The 12,057-nt window shown below is 36.9% G+C and overlaps 1 protein-coding gene across 14 annotated transcripts in view; it reads right to left on the bottom strand.

Annotated features, from left to right (window-relative positions):
- LOC129241991 (PAN2-PAN3 deadenylation complex subunit PAN3) overlaps positions 1–12,057 on the bottom strand; it is a 43,545-nt gene that overhangs the window by 3,940 nt on the left and 27,548 nt on the right. For 11 of the 14 annotated variants that reach the window (XM_054878546.1, XM_054878538.1, XM_054878535.1 and 8 more), the window contains 5 exons: positions 11,711–11,803; positions 3,738–4,241; positions 3,188–3,659; positions 2,878–2,994; positions 2,675–2,795 (listed from right to left, as the gene is read on the bottom strand). In XM_054878546.1, coding sequence (XP_054734521.1) covers positions 2,675–2,795; positions 2,878–2,994; positions 3,188–3,659; positions 3,738–4,241; positions 11,711–11,803 — 1,307 coding nt within the window. The remainder of the gene's footprint in view (positions 1–2,674; positions 2,796–2,877; positions 2,995–3,187; positions 3,660–3,737; positions 4,242–11,710; positions 11,804–12,057) is intronic. The other 3 variants (XM_054878549.1, XM_054878547.1, XM_054878550.1) reach the window with 1 other exon arrangement.

Raw genomic sequence — 12,057 nt, 5'->3', positions numbered from 1 at the left:
CTTGCTTTTCGCGCACAATTTTCTCCGCAAGCTCACACTTAACTGAATACATTTTGAAGAATACGTAGAAGTTACGAAAGTGAATACGCCAATTAATAACGATAGCAAACACTATAAGGACGTGCACTAATTTTTTATTTACAGTTGGTTTTATGCAAGTGACGAGTAAACACAATCGACTAGTTTTTTCGTGTACATTTTTTATACATTTAAAAGTACAAAAAAAAAAAAAAAACAAGAAGGCTGTGCGGCAAATATAAGGATTTTTACATTAAAATTTAATATAAGGAAAAAAACATGACAACAATGGCAACATGTAAAGCAGCAAGTTTCCTTATACGTAGTCCATACAGGAAATATTCACAGAAAGAGGTGCATGTAAGAATACCACATATAATTCTCAGATTCAACAAAAATACGTGAGAATTATTACTTTGAGAAAAAAACTTAATTTCTAAGAAGACGACAAAGGCTGCCGCCAAATGCAATACCTTACAAAATCTTCCTACTCTAATGGAAGCCCCGAATTTGGTAAGAAAACCAAGGAATGGTAACAAATGGAATTTGGTAACAAAGCCAAGGTGTATTTTTAAAAGTTATAGCCGTTTAAACGGAACATTTTCAGCTTGTCTCCTATTCCAATGCGTGCACTTAAAAATAGTTACACACAAAAAATATGCTAAATTTTATTTATTTAAAGTAATACTGAGAAACTTTTCACATTGCCGTTTTGACATAATAAGGGTGTTTCATTACGAGTATTTAGCACTCATACATACACATTGATAGAAACTCAGTTTGATATCTACAGGGTTGGCCATATTAAACTGACCCATTGAGTAACCCTATAACTTTTTACTGTAATTTGAAATCTACGGTTTACGTCAACAAGCCAAAGACACTAGGCGCACTTAAGGCCAATATCCGACGGGAAATAGCCGCCATATCGGCCGAGACGCTGGCCAAAACTATGGAAAACGCCGAAAAACGGGCACATTACGCTATACGAGCTAAGGGCGACCACTTGCGCGATATCATATTCAAAAAGTGATGTAAACGAATCTCCTTGAACTAAATTAAATGTTTTTCACAATGAAACACAAAAAAATGTTTCTTTTTCCATATTTTTTTAATAATCACATGGGTCAGTTTAAGATGGCCAACCCTGTATATGGTAAATAAAACGATTTTTTTTTCTTAAATAACCATTTAGTTAAAAAAATGTGTGAATAAACTCTGAATCTTTTTCGCCGGGACTAAAGGTCATTTGATAAAAGTTTCTTCTGCAATTAACTAAAGCGATCTCAGCGAAACCATCTTTGTTATGTTCACTGATTATTTCATTTTTTGTCTTATTTATAGTTTTTTAAGATTATGAGCGCTAAGTGCTACAACAATTTTTAGATACCAGGTGTACTAACGAAAAAGTTTGATAATGTCGTATGGCGTGATAAGCCCTAACACTGTGTGCTATTGCATGTATATAGAAGTATATTAAATGTACATACAGGGTGCATACGGTATTTGAGGGCATGCATTTATGTGGCCATCACTTCCTGGAAACTAATATTTTTATTTTTGCTCCCTTTCCATGTATTATTGGATGATTACGACTTAACTCAAGAAATGAAGAAATATGCAGTTATCGTTGCTATAAGTGCGAATCTTTAATTTTCTAAGTGCGCCAATTCATTCCTTCATAAGTTTCACCGTGTATTGGTGGCGACACAGAATCTGCTGCAAAACGCAAAAATCAGGAGAAACATTCCGACACTGTCCGATCTGCAGAATTCATTCAACAAGGGGCAGCGCCTCTTGACGAGGACCCCTCAAAATAAATGAGGGCTCTTGCGTAGGAGGTTAATGTTTGTGAGGCTCTTATACATAGAGTTGTTCATGAAGATCTGCGGTATAAATTCTACGTTATGCGCAGAAGACAGTTTATGTCGGAGCAAAAACTAGAACTGCGAATTATCCCATCAAAACGTCTTCTAAACAAAATTAAACACCCTGAAGCGCGTGAGATGCTATGACTGCAGAAATGAAAGATGGCTAGATTCCAATCCTACAGAGGTTCCTTTTGTCATGCATACGAAGTTTCCAGTCACTGTTATGGTTTTAGGTATTGTGAGCAACAAAGTACATGTCATGCCACCACACTTCTTTATTCAAGGATTTCGAATGTACGCGGTGTTAGCCCAAACATCTTTCAACAAGACGCTGCTCCTTCACACAAAGCGATGGCGACACAAGATTGGATGGATGAAAAGTTCCTTGGCCACATAACACCGAACTTGTGGTCGCCTAACTCCCCAGACCTTGATTCCTTGGATTACTACGTATGGGGCGTAGTTGAACCTGAAACCATTACGCATCCTCATAACACTATTTCTTCTAAGAAGGCTCGGGGAGGTTATTGCAGGTAATGGGACTTTTTTGGAATGATTTTATAGACATACATATATGTAATAACACCATGCGTAAAAATTTCTTGAAGCTTAATTAAATTTTGTTCAAAATAAAAGCTAATTAGTTTTACTCTCAAGTTGCCAACGCACCCTGTGTATTATCATTCATAACTGACGCGGTGCGCCATACATTTGATACTTTTAATGGGTAAAGTACTTATTAGTATTTATGAACGTGAGAAAAAAATTAAGAAAATGGTATGTACCTGAACGGACGCGCATCGCCTTGGAATGGATCGGGATAGCCATTGGCCTCCTGTGTGGGCGTAAAGTACTTAGTAAGCAAGGTTTGTGAGCCGGGATGATAATCATAAACTAATACTAACGCTATAAATTAGAAAGAGAATGAATACAAATTTAAGCTTTTATTTATATTTGTCATAACAGATGTCCGACAATATTTACGTACAATTATCACCAAATGCTTTTGTCGTGAATACCTCACGTAGTTGTACGACATTCGAATGTTGTAATTTCTTCCACATCTCTACGACGGCCATACATTTTGTTGATTGAAGACGAAAACCTAAGAAACGGAAGTTAAATAAACTTATATTAAGTACATTTAATGTAAACATTAAGAAAGTAATTTTTTAAACTCACTTTGAATATTAAAAATAAATAACTGTGGTTTTTCGCCTCCATGGAGGTTTTTCAAAGATTTGAGGAACTCGTAACATTTTTTAAACATCGGCCTCTATTCGCACGTGTTTACTTACCATGCAATCTCCGCAAGCAATATTTAATGCCAGTGGTGCTATGTGTGCCCTTATAGGTAGATGAAAGAATAGTAAGTTTGCCGTGTAACGCCTGTACTGGCTCTAATGGATATAACGAGTGGTAATTGTCCACTTCCGGTGGAAGGGCATGCTGCGTCACATCGACCGGGTCGAGCATTAAATTCGAGATCTCATTGCGGGCAAGAATTTCTGAACGTATCTCATCAGGCAGGAAGAAGGCAGATTCCAAGTGTGTTTTAGGTTGCAACGCAATTAAGTTTGAAGCCGGCCCTGGGTACACATGGTGACCCGTGTACAGCAATGGCGGTTGCACAGGCGGTATAGGCGCTACCACCGATGGCGCGGCATGATGTGCGCTCACGGGGTCAACATTATTCACCACCGCACTGCTGTTGGCGGCGTTGGTATGGTTGGCAGTTGGATAAAAGTAGATAGTGCCACCTACATTCTCCTACAAAAAGTTGTTTATGAATAATAAAACAGTTAAGTGTATAAAATAGCACAGAGCTTTATCAATGAAATTTCAAACCTGATGTACGTTTGCCGGCAGCGTTGTTGGGATGGGCGAGGCATGAGGTGTGATGCGTGGTGGAGACTTTTCCCCAGCAACACCACCACCACCAAGGTTGGTAGGTGATTCATTGCGTAGCATATTGCTGCGCACTTTCAGAGGTGTTGTCATATTGACATATGATTGTGTGCCAGCCGGTGGCTGGGTCGTCGCTATAACTCCGTTTACCAAGGCGTGTGACGACTGCGTCTGTTGCTGATGCTGCGATTGTTGATGCTGATGGTGGTGTTGCTGTTGCAGTTGTTTTTGCTGTGCTACGGCAGCAGCAGATGCCTTCTGCAAACCAAGCAGAGATGAGGGTGTACCATTCACCGATTTTGCTGCCGATGGCCCAACGCCTCCACCTACGTTGACACTAGCTGTGCCAATACCATTATTCAGCATAGGCGTATGATAAGGTGTGTAAAAATTTGGGGACGAGTTTATGCGAGTTGGAATGAATTCGGGTGACTGCGGAGTTACCTGGCAAGCCGATAGTTCATATGTCCATAGGGACGCGTAAATATGAAAAAATATATTAATTAACACATCATTTCAAATATACAAATAATCTATACATGCACACATAATAATAATAAAGAGAGATTAGTGAATTAATGTGTAACGAGATACGTACAAATACAAATCTTTTTGGGGGCACATTTAAGTATTTATCTACGTGGAAGTTAAATGGTGTGGTGAGTAAATCGTTAAATAATTTAAATAAAACTCGGAGGTTTACATGTAAAAACATCATGCAATTAGTTAGTTTATGGTTAAGAAAACCTCAAGTGAGCCTAGAATTTCCGGAAGGCCTCAATTTTTTAACAATATTTCATAAATTAGTAGTACAATAATGTGGTGTTTGTTACTATAAATCCAAAATTCGAGGTACAACTACGATTTTTAAACCTTTTCCTCGGAAACTGTTACAAAATTTTAAAATAAATTGTTGACTGATGTGTTAAACTCTCCCTTATTGTAAACAAGCTATATTCGATGATAATAAAAAAAGGTACCTATTTTTATAGTTATATTGAAAGCGACTGCTGAAGCGCCGAAGTTGATACAGCTAAGGTCAACTACTTCACAACGACATGCACGCAATTACTTCTGTTAGCACAACCCAAGTTTCACAAATAAATGTTACCTCAATCAGAGGCATATTTAAAGTGAAATACCAAAGCTTTGAAATTAATTCGCCAAACTTGTTGATCATAAGAAATTAGTAACGCGCACTTTGATTATCCTCCAACAATTTTCGGAGGTAAATAGAGTAATAAAGGGTGGTTAAGTTTCAAGGGCCGGTGTTGATTTTGAATAAAATACAATTTTTTTAGGAAATTATTGTCATTTCTCTTTATTATGATAATATTGGTATGGCTCAATTGCGTATGGAACAAAATATTGGCCAAATGGCCGCCACGGCTTCGGCGGCACACCTCCATTCGATGGTACACATTTTCGATGACGCTGAGGCATAATTGAGGTTCTTTGCCGTTAATGTGCTGAATTATCTCATCCTTTAGCTCTTGAAGTGTTGCTGGCTTATCGACGTACACCTTTTCTTTCAAATAACCTCAAAGAAAGAAGTCCAACGGTGTCGTCGACGTTTAGGTGTGGTTCACATTCAACATCGGCCCTTGAAATTTAACCGCCCTTTATAAGCGCGTATTTTAAATTGTTTAAAATGGCTAAACCGAATTACGGTGCGCTTTTGTACATTCTGTACAGCAATACCGTTTATTGGTTTGCTGCAGGTATTCAATATCAGCTTGCAATAAATTTCCATAAAGATAGATGAAAAAATTCACTGCACTTAGCTGTATGTACACTGTATTTTTTTGTTGGGTTGGCCACAGTCAACCTTTTGACCTGATATGCATGGCATGGAGAAATGAAGTGTCCAAGTAAAACGAGTAAGGCAAATCGAGTCACTGTCGCACGAATGATTGCGTATATTAATAAGAAATTTTTAGTTAACGCGGGAGGTTCGAAAAACACGACCACTAACACTACTTATTGATTGATTAGATTGCACAATGATGGAAAATCATATAGTGAAACCACAAGACTACTAAAAGATGGTTTTAGATGCTGAACAAATATGAAATGAGCAACTAGTCCTCGGAAGCACGGATGACGAACATACATATTTGCTAGTGATGATGTTTTTAGAGAAAACAGCCGCTTTACCATCTGTGGAAAGCGTTAGGAGACATTTCCACGGAAAGGCGAACTTTGAACGGTTTCCTAGAAACGTCTGCATTCAGAAACGAAATAGAAAGGTATCTTTTCGGGTAATTCGAAAATAAGCAGGCTTTTCGACTTGAACCTCATCGGGAATCTCAGGGAGCATTTTAAGATAAAAGCTCGAATGCACAAAGTATGCAACTACAGTAGACTCGGAGTAGAGGGAACCCCGGGTTGAGAGAACTGCTCGAAGGAGCATGCAAATTCTTCCGTTGAGTACTATGGAGAGGGAACCTCCAATCTAATAAGTACTAAGTAGAGGGAACTTCACAGTTTCTGAATAATTTCAGTTAAGTCAGAATGCATGTATGTTTAGCATAATTATTCGTTGTATACATTGCCCAGTGCTTCAGTACGGACCATTGCGTTAAATCGGTTGTGCGAAGCTAGTGATAACAAGGTAAAAATTCTTTTGATAATAGCGGGTACTACCAAACGAAACTCTCTGACGAGGGGTAAGTTTGCTCATACGGAAACTAAGCCATATAAATGGTTCATCCCGCAAAAAAGCCGGACCATTCCAATATGTGGTAATCTTATGAAAATAAAACTAAACAACTGAATGAAAAAATTTATGGAAGTGGAAGTGGCTTTTATGCAAGTATGTAAGTTCTGGTTGACTTAATGGATTCAAGGCTACATTCGGAAATATACAGGGTGAACGATATGAAGTGTTACCTACTTCACACTGCTTGTATCTGTAAAACAGCTCATGACATCAACGTCAAAATTGTTCTAATGACAGTTCAATATGTTGTTGCATTTGCGTCTCAGTTTTGTTTAATATTTTTTTTCTGTGATGGAATTCAAACGTAATAGTGTGATTGCGTTATATTTGGCTGGGAAATCACAACCAGCCATTGTTCGTGAGCTCAGTCGCCTCAAAGTGAATAAAATGTTTGTGTATCGCACTATAAAACGTTACAATGATACTGGTAGCATTGCAAAACGCTATGGAAGTGGACCAAAAAAAACCGCAACAACGCCAGAAATGGTTCGGAAAGTGAAGGCTCGACTTGAACGAAATCCACGTCGAAGTGCAAGAAAAATGGCCAAAGAACTGAAAATATTGCAAGACAGCATTCGACGCATATTGAAAAATGAGCTCAAGGTCAAGGCTTACAAGTTCCAAAAAGCACACGATCTTTCACCCCAGCAAAAAAAAGGTCGGTGCGAAAGAACAAAGGAGTTGTTGCGATTGCACGAACGTGACGAATTTCCTAACATTGTGTTTTCTGAAAAAAAAAAAAAAAAAAAAAAATTCCCAATTGAGTAATTCATAAACACTCAGAACGATCGTGTTTTAGAGTCGTGGACACGCAAACATTTCGGTCGTAGACCATGGACGTTCCAACAGGACTCGGCACCGTCTCATAAAGCTCGTGTGAGCCAAGAATGGTTAAAAACTCATGTTCCACACTTCATTTCGTCCACACAATGGCTTTCGAATTCGCCAGACGCAAATCCGATGGACTATTCCATCTGGTCCATTTTGGAGAGCAAGGTGAGGACTAATGCCATATGCCAGTATGGATGCGCTGAAAAAAGCGATTATACCAGAATGGGCTAAAATACCTCAAGATCACATTCGTGCAGCATGCAACTAATTTTTTGACCGTTTGAAGGCTATAGTCGAGCTAAAGTGAATATATGTTAAAATTGTAATCATTTTTGAACAATTTTGTCTTTGAAATCAATAAAAACTAATTTCACACAAAAAAGTTATGGTGTTTTGAATAGGTAATATATAATATATAATAGGTAATATATAATATATAATAGGTAATATATATTATATATAGGGAGAGCCATGTAAAATTTGCTTTTTGAATCGGCTATAAAAAAAAATTAATCAATATTTTTTCAAGCTTTTTTTTATTTTGAAGATTGAACATTGTCATTTATTAATGAAAAATAATATTGTTCAAATGACTGCCACGACTGGCTTTACAGTAGGCCATTCGATCAACCCAATTTTTAAGCACATTTTCGTTTGTTTGGGCTCCAATTTCATGAATGGCAATTTCAATTTCGTGTTTTAAAGCATCAATCGTCTCTGGATGGTGCGCATAGCATTTGTCCTTAACGGCTCCCCCCAAAAATTAGTCCAACGGGCTTAAATCACAGCTCCGAGGCGGCCAATTGATATCGGAATTCAAAAACGGTAGCCAAAAGTTCGAGCGTAACTTTGGCAGTGTGACAAGTTGCACCGTCCAGTTGAAACCAAATGTCGTCCATGTCATCCTCTTCAATTTTTGGAAACAAAAACTCGTTAAGCATGTCACGGTAACGCTCGCCATTTACTGTAACCGCGGAAGAAGAAGAAGACTTACCACTTTGGAAATAGGTTTTCAATATTTCCCAATTTTGTTCAAGCGTATAGCGTCCCATTTCGTAAATGTCAAACCTTTAAGTAAAGTATGAACACATTTGACATGTCATTTGTGTTACCATTCTCAAAAAAATAGGTGGTTCAAAAAGCAAACGCTATATGGCCCACTCTGTATATTCGGAATTATATATATATATATATAATTGGCGCTTATACCCTTTTTTGGGTGTTTGGCCGAGCTTTTCCTCCTAGGAGCGTGCGTGCTACAGTTTTTCAGCCGACTCCGTAAGGCAGATATTTTTTATGGGGACCTTTTTTATGGCAGAAATACACTCGGAGGTTTGCCATTGCCTGCCAAGGGTCAACTGCTATTAGAAAAAACTATTTCTTCATTTTGGTGTTTCACTGAAACTTTAAAGGTAGTTGTAAAACACAAACTAACAGACGCAGCACGTTCAAATTTTGACAGGAGTCAACTGACAGATGCCTGTTGACAGGAGCAGTATTTCTTTTTCAGTAAAGAGTTCAGAAATACAAAAAAGTCACGGACTTATTGATCCGCCCTCGTACATTTTTTAGAAGTAAAAATGCAACTCGTATAAACCCAATGAAAAATGGGGATATAAAATTAAACTCCTTTTTAAACTTTAAAATAAAATATCTTGACAATTTTAAATAATAAATCTCATTATAATCATTTTTATGAAATATTGTCAAAAGTTATTACCTTCGAAAAATTCGTGCTCCTTATACATTCTAATCCTTATTTGTGTGAATATTGAAATTTAAAGTTCCTTAAATATAAGAAAAAACGAAAAGCCATAGCTTATGGGAAAATTCCAAAAATTTACTATACCAGTAGAAACGTCAACCGAATTTGGCCAGAAATTGACCGTAAATCCAAGGGTCTGGAGCGTCATAATACTCCACTATATTGTAATATAGGTATTATTTTTACTTTTGAATTTGACTTGATTTTCTACTACGGTATGTTAATAAATTAATTTATTTTGCATATAAATATATAGGCCAATTCACGCTTCTGTAACAGGTCATTTGTGCACCGAGTACATATTCTAAGTACTTTTCTAATTTCTTGCCTCGTAACAAACGCAGAAAATAGATTTTCTTGATGTTTCGCTTAAATGAATATAATAAAATTGGAATAATTTGCAAATGTTTTTGCCTACTTCCCTTGTCAATTTTAAAGATTTTGGTGTAAAATAGAGGGCAGAACCATCTTCAACCGCTAGAGAAATCCACGTTAAAAAGTTCACTTTATTCGCTCCTAATTACGAAAAATATCGCACAAGAAAAAATCCGTATAAATAAATTCTAATTTCATATAATTTTTCCACTTCCTACCATTAAAGTTCATAAGTACAAAGTAGTGGAAAGCTCGCAGCAGAAGAGATTACTTACATGCGCGCAACATAAGATAGTGGGCGGGGCTTTTGGGATTCAAACAAATTTTTTGACGACTCTGAAAAGAAAATTCACATATACAAGAGTTGTTGGATGGGGCAGCACATTTGATATCTATAGAGACTTTTTAAACTTCCACGATGGAAAGAATTGTAGAAATATTTGCTGAAAACAAGGGACGAGTTAAAATCAAATGATAGTATTTTTTTTTACGCGACTAAATATTTTTATTTGCTCCATTGTGATTTATATTTAATTTGTTTTCATAATTGTTTTTCTTTGTTTTGCCTTATTTTTTATTGTTTTTTAGACCATTGAGAGAATCTTATACCTACAATCGTGGTATCATACCTAATTGCTTGCTCATAAACGAATACACCCTGAAAGAAGGTATACAGTACAAAAATTGTAATTGGTAATGTAATTTTTATTGAAATTTTTTTAGAAAAAAAATCTTTTTTCAGAGTTCTTGCCGCAACAAAGCAATTGTAAATGGGGGAGTAACATAGCACGCAACGTCATCATCGCTTTGAAAAATCTGCGTAAAAGAAAAAAATCTGCGAATTTAAAAAATTCGCGTGGCACAAAACGAACCGCGCAAAGTAAGGAAAACGTGTATAACATTTTCAGTGAAATAATTGAGAAAACTGGTTTTTGGGGGCCATAAAGTGAGATCAGGCATTCATTAAAATCACTGGAAGTTTGATATTCTTGTCGAACTAACCCATGAGATCCCAATGCCTTGGGACATCATGCTACCGGTCTTATCACCACTCCTGTGGAGCCTAGTAGTTTAAGACCTGCTTGATGATGTTGTAATTATAGCGAGGGGCAAGTTGGAGTACACTCTTTGCGACATATTGCAAAGAGCTTTAAATCTGACGAAAAAATTGTGTGCTGTGGTGGGTCCAAAACAGCCATGATTCCCATCACCAGGAATTAAGGAGATCTCCATGGGCGGTGATGCTATTAGATTCGTCAGCGAAGTTAAGTATCTTGGCCTTGTCCTGGATGCCAAGCTTAACTGGGAAAGATTGACGTAACCTTGTCCAAAGCAACAAACGTCTAGCAGAAAAATCTTTTGGTTGTAAGCTAACTAAGCTCCAGCGCTTTGCATGCGTGTGCATCACGGGGCGATGCGAATCTGGTACACACTCAAAGGGCTCAAAGACACCAAAAGGCATAGACACTGGAGTACACCAAAACCAAGCGTTCTGTGTTGATGGGTAGTTTTCCAAGCAACTTCCATCTGTCTATGGGCAGAGATTCACTTAGATAGGAACTTCCGGAATGAACGAATTGCTTTTCTGAGCGACAGTCAGGCGGCACTCAAGGTTTTGCCATCCTTGAGTGTCTCGAGAAACTGAATCTGTTAGGATAGGAAAGTAGAGGAAAGACAGAGAAGACATATTGGGACAATCTACCGGGTTTCTCGCAATCAAAATCAGTGATTGGGAGCTTTAATCTAAACCGATTTAAAGATTGTATTGAACTAAATAAAAATAATTTTAGAAACATCGCATGACTTTTAACAGGGTATTGCAGACTGAATCATCTTATTATCCTGAGAATATACTCCAAAGGAACTTGTAGGTTCTGTAGGGGGGGTGATGAAACAAGAGAAGAAAAGAGAGAAAAAAATTAACCCTTTCACAAATTATATATTGAACATAATAAAATTTAACGATTTACTTCCATTTTTTGTAACTAAACGAGGAAAGAAAACGCTATAAGATTCCTATTTTAGATTTTAAAGAGCTGTAACATTTTACATTAAAAATGGCTTCAAAACATGCCTAATAAATAATATTTAAACAGGCAAGCCTGAATTGGCCTTATGTATCTATTTATGTGTTTATGTAAAGGTAATAACTTATATGCTTTTCGCTTTTCTTTTTCACTGTTTGAACATTTATTGTATGTATCAATTATCTTCTTTTACCTGAGATTTCTTTATCGATAAAGGCGAATCCATGTTAAGTAGTGAATATCCCGAGTTGGGACCATAGGTCGGTGTTGCCACGTTTGATCGTTTCTATTTTAATTATGCCATTAAGCGACAAGGTGTTTGCATACATGTATGTACATAATACAATACATTAATAAGAAACTAACAGAACACTTACATATAGAACAATAATTACATAGCTAGTAAAAGTCATTAGAATTATATTTCAATTGATTTCATTTAGTTAGGTGTACATTTGAGATAGAATTCTGAAACTGTCTATGGCACTACTTATATAAATGGGCTTTCACTAACAGAAAGTCATCGATAGCTCTTAATGC

Source organism: Anastrepha obliqua, chromosome 3 (assembly GCF_027943255.1).
Source record: "Anastrepha obliqua isolate idAnaObli1 chromosome 3, idAnaObli1_1.0, whole genome shotgun sequence".
In the NCBI taxonomy this organism is placed as follows: domain Eukaryota; kingdom Metazoa; phylum Arthropoda; class Insecta; order Diptera; family Tephritidae; genus Anastrepha; species Anastrepha obliqua.
The sequence above is the reverse complement of the archived record's forward strand: the minus strand, read 5'-3'. Positions and strand labels throughout refer to the sequence as shown.